The sequence below is a fragment of the Mustela erminea genome, chromosome 21 (assembly GCF_009829155.1).
Source record: "Mustela erminea isolate mMusErm1 chromosome 21, mMusErm1.Pri, whole genome shotgun sequence".
NCBI lineage: Eukaryota > Metazoa > Chordata > Mammalia > Carnivora > Mustelidae > Mustela > Mustela erminea.
Window position 1 is genome coordinate 2,193,797 of NC_045634.1, and position 23,043 is coordinate 2,216,839.

The following is a 23,043-nucleotide window of genomic DNA, read 5'->3' on the forward strand; positions in this document are numbered from 1 at the left end:
TCTTTTCAGATGTCATCTGGCTCTGAAAATCAGTATCTATCTGTTGTTCCCAGACAAAAAGGAAATGTATGTGATTGAAATGAGCCTGTAGTCAGAAAAACGAGGCCCTCGTGAAGGAAATACCTTCCGTGTTCAGGAGGCAGGGTTTGTGGTCATGGGGAAGCCAGGGCCCAAGGCCGGGCTTACTTAGCTCATGGCATTCAGCAGGTCTCCCTGTCTGCCCCCACAGAAGAGACACTCTAGTGCTCTTTCTGGGTTGTAGGCTGCCCAGCAGGGACGGGTATGACAGGTCTGATGGTCAGCCTCCTGGCTCTGCCTTTTAGCAAGAGGGAGGAAATCCATTCAGCCCCATAAGTACAAACCCACCTCTTCTGAACAACATTCTCCTGCCCCATCTCCACCCACTGGGTTACTCACCCGTATCAGAATCACAGTGGCCTCAAGAGCTCTAGGTCAAACAGATCCCTAACCTCCCAAGCCAGGGACACAGATGGCTGGGAAAATCACCTTAGATCCCAGGAGGCTTCTAGAACAATGTCACTCAACTCTGGCTATACATGAGAATTAGCTGGAGAAGCAGTTAAAAAATATCAATGCCCAGAACCCCATTCCAAACTTTTTAAATCTAAATTCTGGGAATGGAACCTGAGCATAACTGGTGTTTGAGAACTCCCCAGATGTTTCCAGTGTGCAGCCAAGATGGGAACTGCTGGGCCACAGTACCAGGATGGCAGTACCAGGCTGACCTAGGAAAATGAAATGGAAGGTGGCTCTCCTTTTAAATAACTTTACTGTGGAGCAAGGACCAGGTTTCCATCTGTGGATGGGTAAGAAGAACAGACAGAAGGGGCTCAGAGGGAATCACAGGAGACTGTCTTCCGAGGCCAGGCTCAGGGATCCCTTCCCTGACCGTGTGCTGGGAGAGTGCTCACAGACTCGGGACTCTGTGTGTGTGTGAGGATAGCTATGCACGTGTGAAGGTCAGCCCTGCCAGGGAAGTAGGGTCAGTTGGGTTCTGAGTTAAGGTGAATAATTCCAGCAGTATTTATTAATGTAGGTACTATGTGTTGGTTATCATTCTATTGCATAAATATGACTTATGTAGAATTTTAACATTCATTAGATTTTTTTTTTTTTTAAATTATTCAGTTGCTTCTTGGTTTATATCTCCACTGTTGTCTGGTTTCATGTCTGGCGTGCTGTTTGTACTGATCAGAATTTTCATCCTAAAGAAGGTAAGTGAAGCTGTTAGGTTTTTATTAAGTTTTAGAACTAATTTGGTTCTATTTAATAGAAATGAATAATTAAGGAGTCAGAGGAATGATTGCATTTTTACTTTGTTAAGGCACGGCACCCTGCAGTTAGGATTAGACTTTATTTTAAAGTAGGCCAACGGGGCGCCTGGGTGGCTCAGTGGGTTAAGCCGCTGCCTTCGGCTCAGGTCATGATCTCAGGGTCCTGGGATCGAGCCCTGTATCGGGCTCTCTGCTCAGCAGGGAGCCTGCTTCCTCCTCTCTCTCTCTGCCTGCCTCTCTGCCTGCTTGTGATCTCTGTCTGTCAAATAAATAAATAAAATCTTTAAAAAAAAAAAATTAAAAATAAAGTAGGCCAAAAGGGGCGTCTGGCTGGCTCAGTCCATAGAGCATGTCACTCTTGATCTCAGGGTTGTGGTTTCAAGCCCCACGTTGGGTATAAACATTACTTAAAAATAAAATCTTTAAAAAAAAATAAAGTCGGCAGAACAAGTCAAGGTAGAGTACCGAGGGGCTTCCCCAGAAAGCAACATTGTAAGTAGCGTTTCGTGCCCTGTGATTTAGCTCATTAGGCAGTGCTCCCTGGCACTGCATGCAGACCTCAGAAAAGGAAGAGTAATTCTTTGCTGAATGTTAAACAGAACAGAGTGAGAGTGTGAAGATTTTGAAGTAGACTACCACTACACACACCTGGAAAATTTCTTTTCCCAAATATAAAGTGTTTTCTCTATTTTAACAGAGAAAAAGCAAGCTTGAGACACTGACTTTTTCTTCTCCCTGAGGAAAGGATGAAAAGAAGGAAATACACTTACTGGGGGTAGATTTTATCAAGAATGAAAGGAGACTGAAATTAGAACTTACTAAGATCCCTATTCTGGAGGAAAAAACTTGATTGTAGTTTTTTGACCATCAAGGGGTTGTTGCAATATTTTATACGCCCTAAAGCAGGCCCCAGGTCCCTGTGTCACAGCACGCACTGAGCACGTGTGACACGGGGCAGGTCTTCCCTCAAGTGCATCCTCACTTGAAGACGCCACTATTTCCCAATGGCGCTGCCTGGCAGTCTACCGGAGGACTCCCTTCTCTTGGATCCGTACAAAGCTACATTCCTTCTCTTGGGCTCCCTGCATACTAATATTTATTTACCTCTTGGAAGGTGCCACCCTCTCTTGCCTGCTAGACTTCACTTTTCTGACTTCCTCTGCCTGGAACCCATCCTTGCCTGCAAACTCCTGCTGCTCCGCAGCCATCTTGTGCCACTTCCTCGAAAGCCTTTCTTCTCCCGGCCAGTTCTGGTTGCCTCCCTCCCTCTCATGCTTCTGCGACGCTCTGTTTCTTCTTACCGTTGCACTGTTGTGCTGTGTGGTGGTGTGCGACTTGCGTGCTGGCCTGCTTGCCATCCGACTGTACGATCTGTGCAAGTAGAACCATGACTGTCTTGTTCACTTTGGTAGTCCAGTGCCCAGCGCCGTGCTTGGGAAGACACTGGTATTTAAGAGGGAACGACGGATGCTTAGATAAGTAGCAGATGATGGATAGACGGATGGAAGGAAGGAAAGAAAGGAGAGAGGGAGAGAGCCAGGAGGGGGGCGAGAAGACAGGTCTGGAGACAGTTGGCATTTGAGTTTTAAGAATAAGTTATTTGAGAAAAAATAAAGTGATTCAATTAAAAAGACCATAAACTCAGCACTTGTACACCTTCCCAGGTTTCCGGGTGGGTGTCTTTGTTCAGCACCTCTCGTCCTGAGAGAACGTTTTGGAAACCAGGGGCAGTGGGCATTTGAGCACCCGAGCATTTCGTTCTTGGCGGGACCTGGGTTCTTGTCACAGGGTACGTGACAGGTTAGAAGAGCACTGTACCTCATCCTTGCTCCTGCCCTGGGTCCTGGCTTCTTCCTGTTTGCTGGTCTGGCTATGAGTCTCATGCAGTTGAATCACTTGCGACACCTGCTCTTACTGGTCCTTATACCCCATTACCATTCAACTCAAGCCTCTTGACAAGTGCTGATGGCTACTTGAGACATTCCAGAATAGGTTCTGAATGGGTTGTACTGTTTTGCAGACACACCTGATTTCCATACCTGTTTGCATTTGGTAGTAGGAATCTTAGTCTCTACTTCTCTTTACTCCCATAGCCCAAAGTAGTTCTTAGATCTCATGTTCTTTTTATCATAGGCAGATTCATATAAACACCAGTGTCTTATGTGGTTATTAGAAATTAGACATTGTTTGAATGATTTAAGTGACATCTAACGTGCCAGTGCTGTACTGAGGAGTTCCCAGTCTATGGTTTTTTATTTTTTTTTTAAATTTATCTATTTATTTATTTGTCAGAGAGAGAGAGAATGTACAAGCAGGGGAAGCAGCAGGCAGAGGGAGAAGCAGACTCCCCACTGAGCAGGGAGCCCGACTTGGGACTTGATCCCAGGATCCTGGTATCATGACCTGAGCCTAAGGCAGATGCTTAACCAGCTGAGCCACCCAGGGGCTCCAGTCCATATTTTTGCTTTGATATGTTCTGTAGATCTTCTTAAAACCCTCCATTTCAAATATTCTCTCAGATGTTATTTAGTGTAAAACTTCCTGTAGTTGAAGGTTATATACTATGCTTTATGAAAAGATCTTAAAAAATCACAGCCCATGGTAATATATTTGCCTTATACATTTTAATCGAGCTAAAATGTGTTGTGTAATAGGGTGAAGTAAAGTCTCCCAGTAATGCAGTGGTGTTTAAGTCACTTGGCTCTCTGAGAGCCTCTTCTGAGGGCTGAGCCTCAAGATATTGGTTGCGAGCGGATTTTCAGGGCCAAACCTGAACTTAGCTGGAGGAGTGAGCGCCACCGGTTTTGAAGCAGATGCTGAGCTCTGGGCTTCGGTCCCCAGGGACTGGCTTAACCTCACAGCTCTGCTCTGTTTCTAAATCTGACATCAGCTCATGTGATTCTAGCGCTTCAGTGTGTCTCCTGGCCACAATAGTGCTCTTTGAAACAGTATTTGTGTAGGAGACACGGCCCAGGCTGATGTGCAACAGGTCACACGGCAGCGACATGGCCTGCCATTCTGGCCACACCACTGTTTGAAAGCCTTTCTCGTAACAGTGTTTTCTGTCATTTTGCCTTTGTTTGCTCCAGAGGCTTCCTGAATCCTGACCTTCCACTTTATCTCATTATCATACAGGAGGACCCTGTTCCCAATGGCCTGCGGGCACTCCCAGTGTTCTATGCAGCTACAATAGCAATAAATGTGTTTTCCATCATGTACACGGGAGCACCAGGTAAGAATTCCTTGGAAGCTTAAATTCGGCGGGAAAGGTGTGTAGCGTTAGACTTCACAGTCTCACTGGGCACGCTATTGTTGGCGGACAGTAAAAAACCTCCTTTGTGCTCATTACGGAGGAGGAAATGCATGTCCTTGTTTTAAATACTCAAGAAGTATGCAAAGGACAAAGGCAACAAACAGGTTTTCAAGTGAAAAAAGAAATTTGAAGTCCTCCTTCTGCCTTTTACCCTGCTGTGGAAACACAGCAGCCTTCATGTGCTAAGTCTCAGCACAGGGTCTAACACTGAGCACCTCCCCTGAGCCACGGAGGCGTTTGGGGGGTGCACGTGAATGGCCACATGTCGGTGACACGCAGAGGCAGCTCTGATGTGGCCTGTGGCACAAACGCCGAACTCCCTGGCATTTGTCTGACCAAAGAATCCCGTGAGTGGACGCCACCTTCCCACCTCTGCTTTTTTAAGATGCTGAAATCAGTGGTGATTTTATTTTCAGAATTACTTCTTCCCATTCTGACAGCTTTTGTTCTTCTTATTAGGTTTTTAGGGGCTTTGCGGGGTGTAGGGTTAAAAGTTGTTTTCTTTGGCATTTTGGATGGCTCAAGAGAGACATAAATGGTGTTCCTGTTGGCAAACATTTCAGTATGGGTGAGCATTCCAATGAAATCATTCTGTACATGGTTTAGTAGAGAGGTTTCCTCCCGCTGCTCTTTGTGGTGGCCTCCTACAGCGAGATCCCAAATATACCTGTTACTGTGGGGATATCTGGAGTCAGCAGATAGTTTGTGTTATTTTTCTTCTTGTGAATATTCTTTATGGAATAAGATTCAGTTATCGGCCATATCTGACCAAAATCTCCCTCTTCCTGTTCAAAAAGATAAAATTTCCCCTAAGTAGCACGTCATAACAGTTGAGAAGTACCCTCTTCCAAAATGGGGGAATGTCCTTACGAATTCCTCAAACTCAGTGTCATCAAAGCCGTGTTTCTCAGACATATATAATTATGTGTGTGTACTTCAGTACTGCGCATAAGAAACTTTTTCTGAATAAATGTTAACATCATATAACTTTCTGATTTGGCCTCTCTGCAGCATTCAGAGTGTTAATCTTCAGTGTTTAAATACTCATGATCAGGGCTTCCAGACTTTGGGTGGGAGCCCAGGGGTAGAGCATCACAGCTGCCTTAAGTTATATGGAAAGCACAAAGCTGAAGCTCATGGGGACTAGGAGAGCCTGAGGGGGATGGAACCCCAGCCTCAGATATGAGCAGCCTGGTGGCCCCGGGCGTTTTGTAATTTATGGACTGGGAAGGGTGTGTGTCACAGACTGTCTTCTCAGTACATAAGAAAATTGGACGTGAGGAGATCACAGCTCTGCACCACAGAGTTAATCCCACCACCAAGTGTGACTCTCCCGAAGCGTTCACACGGCACTCAGCCGGCCCTGAGCACCAGGATGGGAAAGAGCCGTCGTGGAGCTGTGGTGTGCATCCCATCTCCTCGCTCCTCGGGACTCTTGGTTTTTGTTTTTGTTTTTGGTTTTTTTTGGATTTTATTTATTTATTTGACAGAGAGAGAGATCACAAGTAGGCAGAGAGGCAGGCAGAGGTAGGGGGGTGAAGGAGGCTCCCTGCTGAGCAGAGAGCCCGATGCAGGGCTCGATCCCAGGACCCTGAGATCATGACCTGAGCCCAAGGCAGAGACTTAACCCACTGAGCCACCCAGGCGTTCCAGGGACTCTTGTTCTTAATTTTTATATCGGCTCCCAGAGCACAAGGTGGTGGAAGAAAAAGCCCAGCCGGTGTGAACAGCCACCTCTCGGCTTAGTGATTTGGGAACTGAGGGGAGGCTCGGGATGCCTTTGTAGTACCAAGTCCCAGAAATGGGAATTGGTATAAATGAGGATGATTTATTTTTATTTCTGCATTTTGTTTTTTTCTACATTCTATGCTTCTTGGTTCTGGTGGTTCTTCTGAACGTCAGAAGTCAACTGTGTGATTTTAAGTAAAATTTGCCTTATTCTATACTTGGTCTAATTTTTTCCATCTCTTCTTTCCTGTTTCCTCATCATTTGCTGCAGTTTTACTCCAGATTTGCTGAGAGAATCATCTGAGGGGAGTAGTAAATATTGTAGAGAAAACTGAACTGTTTGATGGATGAGATGCTAAGGATAACATCAGTACTTCACAAGGAGGCTGAAAGAAAGAAGGAATATAAATGCTGAGTTTTAGTGAGCTGAATCACACATGAATTAATCCTTTTGGTCCCCTGGCAGTGCAGACAGGGAAGCGAAGCGCGGCAGAGCTGAGTCGCCAAGGGCATGTAACTAGTGAGGTAGAGAATCCTACTCCCGAGCCCCGGGCTCTGTGTGATGACGTTACACTGACACGTGACACGGGTTAGACACCTGCTACACAGTTCCTGGTCCCTCCTGTCACCGTTAATGACAGTCAGTGCTAACCTTGGAGCCTACTTCAAACAAGCAAACAAACATACACCCACCTTCATACATTCTTCCCCTTCTTTTCATTCTCTTTACAAATGGCTTTCAGTGCAGTCACCTGAGTGGCTCATTCAGTTAAGCATAAAACTCTTGATTTTGGCTCAGGTCATGATCTCAGGGTCGTGAGATTGAGCCCCACAGTGGCCTCTGTGCTGGGCATGAAACCTGCTTAGGATTCTTTCCCTCTGCCTCTCCTCCTGCTCACGCTCTCTCTCTCTCTCTCTCTCCCTTTCTCTTTCAAAAAAAAAGGCTTCTAATACATTTAGAAAACTGGTTCTATGTTTTTGTATATATTTAATATACAGGTACTGTAAAAAGAGTAGCTACCTCTTTTATTATTTTTTTTAAAGATTTATTTATTTATTTATTTATTTATTTATTTGGCAGAGAGAGCGGTCACAAGTAGGCAGAGAGGCAGGCGAGGAGGGGGGGTATGCAGGCTCCCTGCTGGGCAGAGAGCCCAATGCGGGACTCGATCCCAGGACCCTGGGATCATGACCTGAGCCGAAGACAGAGGCTTTAACCCACTGAGCCACCCAGGCGCCCCACTACCTCTTTTAATTAGGGATATTAAATCTTTTGTACAAGCACCTCCAGGATCATTCCTCATTTGAAAGCCCAGATAGTATTCACCCTGCTGGGGTTAACATTAAGGACTTTGGTTGGGCAGCTGTGCTGTCAGGAACGTCATGTCTCACCTCTGAGCCTCTGTGCGTCACAATAAAGTGAGGACAGCAGGAGGACTTCCGCGAAAGGCCACCACATTATCTGAGACAATGCAGGCAGGGTGCGCACACAGTGCCCGACCCGTAGTGACTCGTAATACGTTTTAGAGCCTATTTTGTGACCATCAGTCATAAGTAGCTCATCTTTTCCGCCTCAAGTTGCCAGCATATCCTGAGTCATCCTATCTTTTTATTTTTTCCCACTTGTCAGTTTGGAAAGCTTCTTACTTGAAGTTTTCCGGGGTGGGGGGGTGGGGAGGGCTTGTCTAGAGGAGAAGGAGAGAAAAGAAGGTAATTTTGTTTCCCCACTAAGTCAGAAAAGGACTTTGCTAATATTTTGGTTCCTGGGGCATGTTTGTAGAATACCATTAAGTGTGTCCAGATCTTCTGTTTATTTAAGCAAAGGTTAACTTTTGCCCTTCAAACCAGACTTCCATTGTCTAGTGCTCCACTCTGTCTGATAGCAGTGGTGTCATATTTGGTGATAAGGCTGAGCTGAGAAGGGTCCCTTCGACGGTGACTCAGTCAGTCTCCTTTCAAAATTTGTCGGCCTTCCTGCTGGTCTGGAATGTATTCCTCCTACTTCCCTTCCCTTCCGTCCAACACGTAGCTGCCTCAGAGGCAAAAGGAAGGAACAAAATTCCCTCACAAAAATGAGTAGCAACATTAATCCTTCCCTGTTTCAGCTGTAAGAACTTCTGATAAATAGCATTTTTACGCATGGACACAACTTCAGTGGGGCTCACTGGCTGTTGAGCTCTAGTGCTGTGTTTTGATTTCTCTGCTCCTCCATTCTAAATTATTTTGAAGTTGTTTATATCTTGGGCTGAGTTTGATTTGTTTTACTTTGCATTTGACATAACTTTTCTCAGAAAAAAAAAAGTCATTCTTCTACTTCAAAGCCTGAGCACTTTAAAAAATTCTCTGTATTTTTGTCCTTAAAAAAAATAATTTGCAAGAAGCAAAAATAACTTTAGGAAATAAAGTGCTCACTTGGGTTGGATAAAGGCCTGAGGTTTATTTGTAATGAAAAAGTCTTCAGTTGTGTGGGACCTGGTTTTGTTCAGTTTTGAAAGAATGAGCGCTGAAGTTCATTGCATGCTACTTTGGGCTGCCAGAGCTGATAGGCTAAGCTCACCTCTAGCGGTTGTGTTTAACTTCCGGGTCAAAGTGTGGTCCCTCACCCAGCAGCATCAGCATCTGCACATGAGATAAAGGGGTGAGTGTGTGTGTGTGTGTGAGAGAGAGAGAGAGACTGTGGAAAGATGTCCACGATGTATTGTATATGGGAAATGAAATCACAGAACAATATATCAGTTTGATTCTATATCTGTTCATTTTTTTAACAAAGGAAGAAAAAGATTCTCACAAGCATTTTATACTGTATGTTTATATTTGGAAAATACCTGGAAAGAGAAACACAAAATCGTTGATATTATTTCTCTAGAATGAGGAATTTTTATAATTGTATATCATATAGTTTTGTACTGATATTTTCATAGTAAGCATATATTATTTATAAAATTAGAGAAGAAGAAAGGCTGTGGAGAGATGCTGAGAAGTGGGGGCATAAAGGAAGTAATATATAGTTAATGCCCTATTGGTTTTATAGGAGTTGCTTTTATTCTGTAGATTCTGACAGTGACCATCAGAGGTGAGAAACGAGAGGTATAACAAAGTAATGAACCCAGAAGATAGTGTTTCTGAAAAGTCTCCTGCCTATTCTGATCCTTGGGGGATTTGAGATCAAACTGTGAAGATGTTCGAGGTTAGAGCTGCATCCCTGGTCATCTGGTCTTAGCTATTGAGAAACTGGCCATCGTGTGCCTGGGTTGGAGGGCTGGGCCTCACAGCCCCGGTGTCGGTGTCCGTGTGGGCTCCCATGGCCACTCCTGGCCGAGGGAAGGGAACAGTTTGCTCCGTGTCCACAGAGTGACGAGGCACCCTGTGTCTTATTGCCAACTTAAGGTGTGATGTTGGAAAGCAGTTTGAGATCCTCACAGGAAGACAAGGCAAAGTAGTTTTGTCAAAAGTTTTGCCTCGGATGTGCATTGATTCAGGTGCCTTTCTACACCAAATTTTTATACTTAATTGTTTGTTTTCCATGAAACTTGCTTTTGTATATTTAATACCAATCACAGCAATGTGATGTTAACAGTCTGTTTGCATGTCTTATGTGATGGCTTTTATAAAGTGAACCTTGTGTTCGTTTGCTGCCTTGGTACATTACTAAATTGCTAGAATAGTTTGGTCAGATCCAAATTCTGTCCCCATTCTTTTCCCTTCTGCTTTCGTTATCAGTGACTTTCACCATTTTCCCGAATTCCTATGGTTTTTCTCTTCCTTGATTTTTTTTTACTGTCTCTCCTCCACTTCTGCCCTCAGTGATGTGTTTATCCGCTATTCTCCCTTCCAGCTTCTCGTGACTTAAGGTGACCTCAGAGCTTTCTGGCCACTACCCAGGCCAAACTGATGGCAAAAGAGATTGTGATGATAGAGCTACCAAGGGCAGGTGGTGGTGTGGCTTTTTGTCAAGGCAAAGGATCAAAAGTCTTGTCGCCAACCTCAGTTTCTCTTTTTTGGATGTTGGTCCTGATGCCTCAGGGTTCCCATGGGACCCCAGCAGAAAGCATGAAGACGGGCTTGGAAGGAACATAGAAAGCAGCCCTTCTCTGCTTTTATTGTGGTTGTACTCAGCATGGGTGGAAAAAAATAGTGCCCAAGAGCAAACATGCTCACTCATTTAAAATAGATTATACAGGGGGCGCCTGGGTGGCTCAGTGGATTAAGCCTCTGCCTTCGACTCAGGTTGTGATCTCAGGGTCCTGGGATCGAGCCCCGCATTGGGCTCTCTGCTCAGCAGGGAGCCTGCTTCCCCCCTCTCTCTCTCTGCCTGCCTCTCTGCCTACTTGTGATCTCTGTCTGTCAAATAAATAAGTAAAATCTTTAAAATAAATAAATAAAAATAAAATAGATTATAGAGAGGTAGATAATATATAAAATCTATGAAGATATATATATCTCCAGATTCTCTTTTCCCACAGTAGAGGGACTTGCCCCTCTTATATCAGATTTACACAATGAAGCTAAACGTAGCACAGTTAACAATTTTATCAACTAAAGTAGAAGGCACAAAGAAAACCTCTTCAAAAACCAAATACTTGGTGTCCCTGTGTGGCTTGGGCAGTTATGCATCTGCCTTCAGCTCAGGTCATGATCCCAGGTTCCTGAGACTGATTCCCACATCGGGCTCCCTGCTCAGCGGAGAGTCTGCTTCTGCCTCTGCCCTTCTGCACTGCTCATGGCTTTTCTCGCTCTCTCAAAAAAACCCCAAAATACAAAAAACCTTTTAATCTATAAGAGTGATTGGTGCTGTTCTTTGTTTATCAGTTCGATGTTGCCAATTAACAGTTACTACTCAGTTGGGCAAGAACCAGCTTTGACGTGATTTTTTATCACATGTATTAAGATACTGATGTGAAGTTGTAAAGCAGAAGACAGGAAGCCAAGGCCCACGGGTACAGCCCAGTGAGGGAAGCCTGAGTGGTTTTACAAGTGGCAGAACCAGAGCAGGAGCTGGGCTGCCAGCTAACAGGGTCCAACGCCCTCTCCCCCAACCCCCCCACCCCCCGGGCCCTAGTCCGTAGCTTCCTGACGTCAGAGTGAGTGCTCGGAGTGGATTATCGAGCTCCTGAGTGTCCTTACTCCTACCGGTGATCCCTGAGCTAGAATTAAGCTAGGTGATTCTGGTTTTTTGTTTTTCCTATTTATATAGGCTAATCATGGCTCTCACAGTATTAACTACCCATTCTACCTCTTACAGTTACCAAAATGTTTACTGATACCTTAATTGAATAACGTTGACTGGTTTTGTATGTATGAAATGGTTAGCAGTGTAACAAAGCCTGCATCATGAAAGATTTATGTAATCCAAGAGCAAAGAGCCAGGCTTTAAATAGTTTATTCCTCTAAAACTTTAAAAACATATTTAACAGTTTACAAAAGCGACATGCTTATTACATGTTGTCCAAGTACAGTACAAATGTATATGTAGTGAGAAGTGAAAGCCCCCTCCAATTTCCTTTCTCTTTACAGGAAGAGCCCTTGTATCATTCCAGAACTTTTTCTACACGCTTGTACGTCTGGGAAGAGTATAAATATGGGGTTTTCTCTTTTAATCCTGAATTGGATCATGAGATACATCCAGGCGGCCTTTCTTCCTTACTAGATCGTGGGCCTCTTCCTTAACCAGTATACAGAGATCGGCCTCTTTTTTTTTCATGTTTCCATAATGATGCACATATTCACTGTCTTGCACATTCTTACTGTTACACATAACGCCACGGGAGTATTGTACACGTCTGCTCGTTCCTGTGCAAGGGTGTTGTTTAAGTAGAAACCTGGGAACGCGGGTGACACATTGCCTGGTGCCAGCAGTGAGCGGAGAGTACAAGATGCAGAGTGATGAGTTCTGGAGACAGTACAGTGCCTGGAGAATGGGATATTCCTCAACCATGTGCCCTTCGCCCCTTTCATTGGCTATTGTAATTGCAACTTAGTGCGCGTTATTGAATTTTAATGAAAAGTTTTTCTGTGTTGTAATTCCATGAGTTGACACTTCAAAGAAGAGTTAAGTTTGAAGGTCAGTGTCCTTTGAAAAAAAACTTTTGTTTCCAAGCTGACTTTGAAAAAGTCTGTGGATGTGGTCAGAGTGTCCTGGCCATTTAAAGCAGGGCTGCTGACTCCTCAGAAACCCAGACAGGCAGCAGTCAGCAGCCATGTGCTGTGAGGCTTCCAGACCTCGGCTCCTCACTGCCTGGGAGGGGGCCGGCGGCCGGGCAGAAGACGGCAGAGTCCCTTCTTGGCCATGTTTGTCCACCCCAGAGTCTCGGTGTTGAGATAATGAGTAAATGGCTTTTTTTCAACTTAATCCACTGTTTGAGCCGCCTTGGTAAAATGTTAATAGTTGGCTTACTACTACACAGTTTAGCCACGTAGTGACAAGATGGAGTGTGTCTTAAACACACACCCTCCTTCCTACTCTCAAAACTGTAGATTTTTTTTTTGGTTGAGAGTTTTATTAAATACAAAGTCCAGGTGATTCATTTTGGATTTAGGAAATGTAAATTTTTGTTGATATGAGGCTTGACCTTTCAGATGGTATCCACTGACAACACCACTGTCCTTTGTACTTCCCAGTGCTTGGTCTGGTCCTTCCCATGTGGGCGATAGCACTCATCTCCTTTGGTGTGGCGCTGCTGTTCGCCCTTTTTGTATGGCTCTTTGTGTGTCCATGGATGCGGAGGAAAATAGCAGGTAAGGGCTTTTTTCTTCCTCTCACTCACAAAATCCCTGGTTCCTGGGGCTTCAGGTATAATCCACCATCACCCTTACTAACGCAGGAAACTGGAAGCGTCTGACTCTGGAACACAGCACTGAGATACATGCCCCATCCTTGTCTCTTGGCTCCTGCCTACTTTCCCCCTCAAACTTTTTCTTGGTAACTTGTGACTTGAGTGAGCAGTAAGGTCCTGGTTGCCTCGGATAACTACAAGTTAACTGTTTAGTCAGGTCCTACCGGCCTGATGAAAAACATTAGGGAAAATGCAGGGAAATGCATTTTAACACCATAATATAATATCAAATTATATAAAATGCAAATTAACACCATAATAAAATATCAGTTCACACCCACAGGAAAGGCTAAAAGTGAAGGAACTATTTCGAAGTCGATGAAGAGGTGGGATAACTAGAACTCTCATGCGCTCACGGTGAAATGTAAATGGTCCACCCACTCCGGAAGTTAGAATACGTTTCCTGTAAAGTTAAGCTTACATTTACCACATGACCCAGTAATTCCACTCCTAGGTATTTATCCAAGAAAAGTGAAAACACACATTCATAAAAAGGCTTGTATACAGTCATTGTATCATAACAGGAAAAACTAGAAACAGCCCCAGTGTTCCTAAATAGGTGAAAGAATAACCAAAACTGTGGTCGGTTCATCCAGTAGAAACCTCCTTAGCACTAGAGAATGAACTACCACAGCATAATGAATTTCATACACATTGCTTTGAGTAGAAGAAGCCAGATACAAGAGTATATACTGTATGATTCTAGAGAAAACTAATCTACAGTGATAGAAACCACTGGGTGCTGGAGGTGGTAGGGAGTTTACAGGAGACTGATAGCAAAAGGACACACGGGAGCATTCCAGGGTCATAGAAATGTTCTCTGTCCCAGTTGGGGGAGTGTTTATAGGGTGTACTCATTCATCATAGGTCATCTGCCTATACACTTAAAATGTATGTATTTTTTTATGTATAAATTACACCTCAACAAACGCTTTTTTTTTTTTAAAAGAAGAATATGGGTCAGAAAGTTGCCAGAGTTGTTTTTCTGTCACTAGCAACATAATTGCAAGCCGTGAGGCCACATGCTCTTATAGGGCTCTCAAAAGACAGGAAGTATTTACTTTTGGCCTCAGAGTGTGCCTTACAGTTGTGTTTCAGTGTGGACATACCAGAATTTGAAAACCCATCTTTCAAAGAAGAGCAAAACAAATGAGGAGACATACCATGTTCATGAATTGGAAGACCCCGTAAGAGTTAAGATGTCAGTTCTTGTTAAATTGCTCCCTAGATTTAATAAAATTTAAATTAAAATCCAGCAAGATATTCTGTAGATTTAGACAAGGTGCTTTTAAAATCTATATGGAAAGGTAAAGGAACTAGAATAGCCAAAAACAATTTTGAAAAAGAACACGTTGGAGGATTCATAGGATTCATATAAAGCAACCAGACTGTGTGGTATTAGTGAAAAAATAGATACCCCCGTTAACAGAACAGACTAAAGTCCAGAAATAGACCCACATAAATACAGCACATTGATTTTCAACAAAGTACAGAGGCACCTCAGTGGAGAGAGACTCATCTTTCAACAAATGGTATTAGAACATTTGGACATCTGTATGCAGAAAAAGAACCTCGACTAAAACCTCACACCTGTAAAAAAAAAAAAAATAACCAAGTTATCATAGATTTAAATGAAAATAGTGAGAAGACTTTTAGGGAAAGAAATAAAATGCATAAAATTTGTCCATATTATTTTGAGCCATCCAGATCAGTGTGTAGTGATATCTTGTGATTTTAATTTGTACTTCCTTGATGACTAACAGGACTTACTTGCCATTTATCTAGCTTTACTGATGAAGTGTGTGTTCTTATTTTTTGCTCATTTTTAACTGCTGTTTTCACAGATTTCTATGTTCTTTTTTTTTTTTTTTTAAGATTTTATTTATTTGTTTGACAGAGATCACAAGTAGGCAGAGGCAGGCAGAAAGAGAGGAAGGGAAGCAGGCTCCCCGCTGAGCAGAGAGCCCAATGCGGGGCTTGATCCCAGAACCCTGGGATCATGACCAGAGCTGAAGGCAGAGGCTTTAACCCACTTTAACCCACCCAGGCGCCCCCCTCTCTATGTTCTGAATACAAGCCCTTTGTCAGGGGATTTGCAAATAACTTCCTCCCAATCTGTAGCTTGTCTTTTCATTCTTTTAATAGTGTTTCTCAGTTTTTAGTCTTCACGAAGTGTAGTTTACCAATTTCTTTTTTTTCCCTAAGTTGTATTTTGGGTGTCACATCTAAAAACCCTTTGTTTCATCCACTCACAAAAGTTTTTTCCCTTTTTAAAATTTTTATAAAAATCACAAATGTTGTGGTTTCATTTATACGACATTCTGAAAAAGGCAAAACTGTAGGGACATAGACAGTCAGTGGTTGCCAAGGAGCTGGGCAGGGGGTCTGACTACTCGGAGGAGTTTTGGGAGGTGATGGAATCTCTCTTGTGTCCTGCTTGTGGTGACGGTTACACGGATCCAGACAGGTCTTACAATCAGGAAGGACTCACATTACGCACATAAGTCTTACTGTATAAATTTAAAAACGAATACAAAAAAGATCTACATTAATTAATACATCCAACATCAGACTCAATAGTAAAGCCACGTCAGTAATGGGTTGATAAGTTGCTGCTGCTGCCTAAAATGAGCCACTTAAAACATGCCACTGGCCTGATTGAACCCCATACTTAAATGCTTTGACGTTTAAAGGCTTTTCCTACTATCTGAACATTCTTGTCAAATAGACTATAAAATCTTCACTTTTCATCTTAAGGCTATTAATATAACAGCAGGAAACTGACATTCCTCCCCATTCTGGCTTCCCAGGAAATTTTTTTTTCTTTTGGTCAGTGCCATCTTTTGTTATTTCAGTATATATTTCTTGTTTGGTTGTTTTAAGTACACACTAGTGATTAAGGACACGAACCATAGCCCTAAACTGCCTGCAATTTACCACCTGGGTGACTCTGCTCAAATGACTTAATCTCTGTACCTCAGTGTGCTCATTAATAAAGAGCAGAAAATAATGAAACCTGTCTCATGTAAGCGTTAACGATTTTGCTTAATTATTATTGTTATCATTACAAATATTACCTTCTCTCATTTTGATTATAAGCGCCTTGTGGTAGGAGATCTGCGTGTACCTTTCTTCGTTCCCTGTAGTACAGAACAGAAGTGTCGTTTTGGAAGATCTGTGTGTGTTTCTTCTGACTCTCTTAATAGAGAGAGGGGATGGAGATGCTGTAGGTGTATCCAGCAGAGGAACTGAAAATACTTGCATTTTAGTTTTGTAGGTAAGAGCTTAGAGATTTGCCCAGGAGAATTTACAAGCAGTGAGATCATTAAATCAGCTGCACCACTTATCGGATCTGATTAAAAAGAATGCTACAGAACTTTCGAGCAGCTTTTTAAAAAATCCCTTCTCCTTTTTTTTGAAAGTAAAAAGATTTTTAAAAGTAAGTAGGATCTCTCTGTTCCTTTTTGGAAGATGATTTACTTGTTTCCTAAGATTTGGTGACCTGAAGAAATCGGAGACCAATAATTTATTGAACAGAAGAAAACCAAACAAACTATAACTAATAGCTCTGAAGACAAAAAGGATAAACACTTGAGTGATTTTGAGGTTAGTTTAAGAACACAGAAGACCATTCCAGATGGTTGTAGGATTACAGAATGCTGGCCCCAGACAGGACCGTGGGGACCGAATCTAGCCATCTCTATTTGTTGGTTTTGGAGGAGAGAACTGAGGCCGGAGCCTCCCTCTTATACTCAGTAGCTGAATTTTCTGGCTCGGTTTTCCCAGATAATTGAACTCTCCACTTTATTTTTTTCTATGTAGCTGTAACTATATTTTTTTCATTTCCCAAGTAAGTAGTACTAAAGTATAAAGACAAATATTCATCTTTATATTCATTTTTAATAACAAGAACTCTGTTTCAGCATTTTCAGTTATGGCTATATTTTCTTTAGGCAAATTACAAAAAGAAGCTGCTTTATCGCGAGTGTCTGATGAAAGCCTCGGGAAAATTCAGGAAGCAGAGTCCCCAGTATTTAAAGAGCTACCAGGTGCCAAGGCCAATGATGACAGCACCGTCCCTCTCACGGGGCCAGCGGGGGAGCCAGCTGGGACCTCGGAAGGCACATCAGTGGGGAACCACCCCCGAGCCTCCTATGGTAAGATGTGTGCAGAGGATTTGGGTTTGCGTGGTGGCAGAGAGCAGTTCTGGGGGAGATATACAAGTGTTTTCATGCACACAAGTGTTCCCCAGTGTCATGGTTTGGGAAAACCCAGGTGCTAAGGCTGTCTCAGGAGACCATGCAGTCAACAGAGCAGGCTCACTCTGGGCCTGTAATGTTCTTCCAAGAACTATTTCTAGTCTCATGAGGAGCCCACACATTGGCCGAGCCCAGCCTCCGTGCGGCTCGGCCAGCTGCACGCACATCCTCTGTGGGGCAGTCACTTAGCTGCCAGAGATTGGCCCTTCCAGCTCACTAAGTGTACCTTCCTCCCGGAAGACACAAGGAGAAAGCTGAAATTGGAACCAAGGACATCGTCCTACTGTAGAATCACAGAAACCTCAGAGAACATCGAGATTGTCCTGTGGCAGTGGGGTTCTTTTGTCTCCTAACATTTGCGGAGAATGATGGGTGAGCCCCAGCCTCTGCCAAGCCTGTCTGGGCAGCTCCCACCTTCCTGCAAGGTGGGGCCCTGGCACCTGCTTTCGCTTCCTGTAGGTGCGGCCTCAGACTTGGCCCAAAGAAAGCAAATGGGTTTTGTCCCACTGATCTGACAGATAAGTGCCTCTGACAGTCATGATTGGCCTTTAAGGAGCACCTAGAATTTCTCTCTCCCAGTGAACTTCCTCTATGAAGTTTCCCGAAGTTCCTTTAAGGATTATCCCTTTATTGGTTACTAGAAACAGGAAAGAGTGCCATGGTAATTTCTAGAAGACATATTTTAGGAGAAAAATAGCATCACTTTCAAAGGCCATACTATTCATTCGTACATTTCCAACTTTCCTTTGCTATTTTAACCATATTACACATTCTTTATAATAATTTGGAAAAGAAAGCATGGGGGAAAAAATTGGAAAATGCCCCACAACCTTAATTTCCAGAAAGAACCACTGTGAAGAGTGAGGAATATTTCCTTTCAGAAACGATTTCTCTTCAGAAGGCTAGAAAGTGAGACTCTCGTTCACCCTTTTCAGGAAGGGCACTGTCCATGACCCATGGCTCCGCAAAATCACCCATCTCCAACGGCACCTTTGGCTTCGATGGCCACACGCGGAGCGACGGGCACGTGTACCACACGGTACACAAGGACTCGGGGCTCTACAAGGACCTGCTTCACAGAATGCACGCGGACAGGGGCCCCGAGGAGAAGCCCGCCCCGGAGAACAACTACAGGCTGCTGCGGCGCAACAACAGCTACACGTGCTACACGGCCGCCATCTGCGGGCTGCCCGTGCACGGCACCTTCAGAGCCGCCGACTCGTCCTCCGCGCCCGAGGACAGCGAGAAGCTGGTGGGCGACGCCGTGTCCTACTCTAAGAAGAGACTTCGCTACGACAGCTACTCGAGCTACTGCAACGCGGTCGCAGAAGCCGAGATCGAGGCTGATGAGGGGGGTGTGGAAATGAAGCTGGCTTCTGAGCTGACCGATCCCGACCAGCCCCGGGAGGACCCCGCGGAAGAGGAGAAGGAGGAGAAGGACACCGCCGAGGTCCACCTCCTGTTCCATTTCCTGCAGGTCCTCACTGCCTGTTTTGGATCCTTTGCTCACGGTGGCAATGATGTGAGGTAAGTATATGCGTTCCCTTGGCAGGTATGTGCTGAGGGCCTGCCTGCGGGCCAGGCACCATGTGGACACCCGACGGGGATCCCTGTCATTGGGAGCAGACAGACAGCAGCTGTGGTGTGCTCACAGTGTAGACTCCAAGGGGAGAATCTGTTCTGCAGGGGAATGGCAGCGTCTTGGGGACTGTGGTGTTGGCGAGGCTACTCAAGTTAGGGCTCACGGGGTGAGCTCTGAAGGGGCTAAGGGAGCCAGCTGTGTGAGCAGCTGTGCAAGAGCAGCTCCAGGACAGCAGGTGCAAAAGGCCTGAGGCAGGAGCGCACCTAGGGTATTGTAGGAAGAGCAAGGAGGCCATGGAGGGAGAGAGTGTGGACCATCAGGTCAGCAGGTCATGGAGGCCTGGAATACGTAGAGTCTCTATTCTCTTCTTACGAGCTGGGAAGCCCTAGACAAGCCACGTGTTTGTTTGGGAGCCTCAGTGTCCCAATCTGTAAAATGGGAGGAAAACTAGTACCAGCCTCATGGGGTTTCTAGGAGGATTAAGTGAGATGCTATATTTAATGTGCTTAGGACGTTGCTTCTCACATAGTCAGTATCTATGTATTTTCTCCATTACTGTTATTATCATCAAGCCTAATGTTTTTCTCCAAATCAGAAAACATGCTGTTGTTGTATTTCTTATTGCCCAGATATATGGTCTTGATTCTACAGCTCTGGCTTTTCAGACACTGCCTAACCATGTGCGGTTCAGGGTCTGTTCTTTTTAGAAGAAGTCGTCCTCCCAGACAGACCTGGTCATGTCGGGTTCCACCCGCTGTTACGTAGGTGTTGCCGTGTCACTGTATTTCAGGCATCGTGTTCGGTTCTAGCTTACTTTTGTGACTACGCCCCCAGCACCACCCTACTTCCTCCTCCTCCAGATCAAAAATTCCTACTGAAGCCCTGGTACCGGCAAGGTGTTCTGAATTGGGTCCCTGTTCTTGGAGTTTAAATTCCAGCTGGGGAGATTAAAAGAACATACATGGAGAAGTAACGAAGCACCCCAGAGCCGTATTGCAAGGCCTCAGGAGGTCCCAGGCAGAACTGCTGCAGGGGACTGGCGTCTCGAGCAGTGGCTTGCTGGGCAGGGCCTGGTTTTTAGCTTCCGAGTGCAGACATGGTCAGGTAAAAGTGCAAGGTTCTGGAAGTGATGTGGCAGTGAAGAGAAGCTTCTATTCCTTTAACCCAAGGCTGTTAAGTTTACCCCAGGCTTCAGTGCTGAACCATTAGTAACTTATTCTTAATCCGTCTCCAAACGGTCCTTTGAGATCATAGTGGTATCCTTCAAAGACGAAATCTGAAGCTCAGAAATACGACGTCTCTTGCCCAGGATCACACAGCTAATAAGAAGCAGACTCGACAGGCAGCTCTTCATGACCCTCAGCCTCCGCTCTGCCTGCACGGCATCCGGCGGGCTGAGGAGGGGAGGCCGGAGCCGCAGACGGCCCCTCGAAGGCCTGTGGGGGCTTCTGCACAGAGGAGCTCAGAGGCTGCCACTCCCTCCTCACAACAGACTGAAAAATCAACAACTCCTCTTGGAGCCGCGAGAGAGAGGAGGGCCGAGGGCAGACGGCTGGCCCCAAGACGAGTACGGGAGAGACAGACAAGCATGGGGGTCACGGGGGAGATGCATGGGTGGAAAGCGTCGTGGGAACCAGTGCCGGGCCGGAGGGCCTGAACGGTAATGATGAATTCCTAGAGGCTCAGTGGAGGCGAGTGTGGGAGGTAAAGACTCCAGGGAGAGCCCGTGGTAGGGCCCCCACCAGATTGTCCGTTTTGCCTCTAGGAGCTCTGTCAGCTCCTCACGGTGAAGATCAGAGGAAGCAGTCGCCTCCTGCTTCCATGGCAGGGGAGAGGCAAAGTAACCATACTTGACAGACCCAGACCACTGTGTTCTTAGCAAGCTGCCCTCAGGGGAAAGTAGTTAACCGGAGCCTAACCCGCTGAGGTACGATCATAGCCTAACCTGGAAGAAGAGAAACTAGCCCATGAGAACCATGAGACAGAGCAAGTATCAGAACCAGACGTGGCAAGGCATGTTAGAATGGTCGGGTTGGGACTTTAGAACAACTGTAATTAACATGCTAGGAGTTCTAATGGATAAGGTAAGCGTCGTGCAAGACAGATGGGCGATGGAAGCAGAAACAACGGAAGCACTAACAGAGAACCAGAAGGAAATACTGGAGAGGACCCTGTAAGTGAAGAAGGCCTTTGGTGGGCTTACTAGTGCACTGGACATGGCTGAGGAAAGAATCTCTGAGCTTGAGGCTATGTCAAAAGGAATCCCCCAAACTAAAGAGAAAAACCAGAATAGAATGTCCAAGGAGTGTGGGACAGTTACAGAGGTGTTAACATATGCGTAATAGGATTACCAGGAGAAGACAGAGAGAAAGGGACAGATGAAATATTTGAAACAATAATTATGGAGAATTTCCATGAATCAATGGTAGACACCAACCCAGAGGTCCAAGTAGAATAAATGCCCCCAAGAAACTATATCTAGGTGTATCATTCTCAAACTATAGAAAATTAAAGAAAAATTCCTGGAAGAAGTCACAGACCTGTACCCCTGGGGATAGAGTATTACGCCTCCATCAGAAAGGATGAATACCCAACTTTTGTAGCATCATGGACGGGACTGGAAGAGATTATGCTGAGTGAAATAAGTCAAGCAGAGAGAGTCAACTATCATATGGTTTCACTTATTTGTGGAGCATAACAAATAGCATGGAGGACATGGGGACTTAGAGTGGAGAAGGGAGTTGGGGGAAATTGGAAGGGGAGGTGAACCATGAGAGACTATGGACTCTGAAAAACAATCTGAGGGTTTTGAAGGGACGGGGGGTGGGAGGTTGGGGGTACCAGGTGGTGGGTATTATAGAGGGCACGGATTGCATGGAGCACGGGGTGTGGTGCAAAAATAATGAATACTGTTATGCTGGAAATAAAAATAAAAAAAAAAAAAAAAAAAGAAGTCAGAAGAAAAAAACTTACCAGAGGAACAAAAATAAGAATTAATCCATCTTCTCCTCAGAAACCATGCATTTGAGAGGGTAGTGAAATGTATTTAAAGCGTTGAGCATGGAAAAAATCCACCAGCCTAGAATTATGTATCCTGGGAAATAATTCTTCAGAAGTAAAGAAGAAATAAAGACTTTCTCAGATGCACAAAAATTGAGGGAGTTTTTGCTAGATAAATACCTTGCCTTGTAAGAAATGTTAAGAGAAATTCTTTAGGGGCACCTGGGTGGCTCAGATGGTTGAGCGTCTGCCTTCGGCTCAGGTCATAATCCCAGGGTCCTGGGATCGAGTCCCGCATCAGGCTCTCTGGCAGAGGACCTGCTTCTCCCTCTCCCTCTCCTGCTCCCCTTGCTTGTGCTCTCTCACACTCTCTGTCAAATAGATAAATAAAATCTTTAAAAAAAAAAAAAGAAAGAAACTCTTTAGAGAGAAGAAAAATAATATAGCTCAGAAACTCAGATCTACATCAAGAAAGGAAGAACATCAAACCTGGCGATTCGCAGACCTGTACCCCTGGGACTGATAATACATTATATGTTAATTTAAAAATTTTTTTTAATATTAAAAAAAAAGAAAGGAAGAACATCATGGAAGGATTAAGTAAAGGTAAAAAAAGTTATTTTTCTTATTCTTAAGTGATCTAAATGATAACAGTTTGTTCAAAATAATACTAACAGTGTATCAGTTATTCAGTTGTGTATGCTAGTATATACTATATGTACATATACAGTTACCTAAATATAGTTTAATATATAAACATATCTCAACAAATTAAAAAGAGTATAATAATACAATGTCTGCTGTCAGACCACAGTTGAACTATACACACACACACACACACACACATATCCCCATACATACACACAGCTATATATATATATGTATATGTATGTATGTATATATATAATTGACCTTTGAACAACATGGGTTTAGACTGTGCATCTACTTATATGCAAGTCCTTTTCAATAACTACAGTACTATAAATACATTTCTTTTCTTTATGATTTTCTTAACATTTTCTTTTCTTTAGCT

The 23,043-nt window shown here is 44.3% G+C and overlaps 1 protein-coding gene across 6 annotated transcripts in view; it reads left to right on the top strand.

Annotated features, from left to right (window-relative positions):
* The window catches only part of SLC20A2 (solute carrier family 20 member 2), a 107,649-nt gene that overhangs the window by 64,433 nt on the left and 20,173 nt on the right, over positions 1–23,043 (top strand). For 5 of the 6 annotated variants that reach the window (XM_032328790.1, XM_032328789.1, XM_032328793.1 and 2 more), the window contains 5 exons: positions 1,150–1,235; positions 4,431–4,527; positions 12,955–13,071; positions 17,123–17,326; positions 18,364–18,955. In XM_032328790.1, coding sequence (XP_032184681.1) covers positions 1,150–1,235; positions 4,431–4,527; positions 12,955–13,071; positions 17,123–17,326; positions 18,364–18,955 — 1,096 coding nt within the window. The remainder of the gene's footprint in view (positions 1–1,149; positions 1,236–4,430; positions 4,528–12,954; positions 13,072–17,122; positions 17,327–18,363; positions 18,956–23,043) is intronic. The other variant, XM_032328794.1, reaches the window with a different exon arrangement.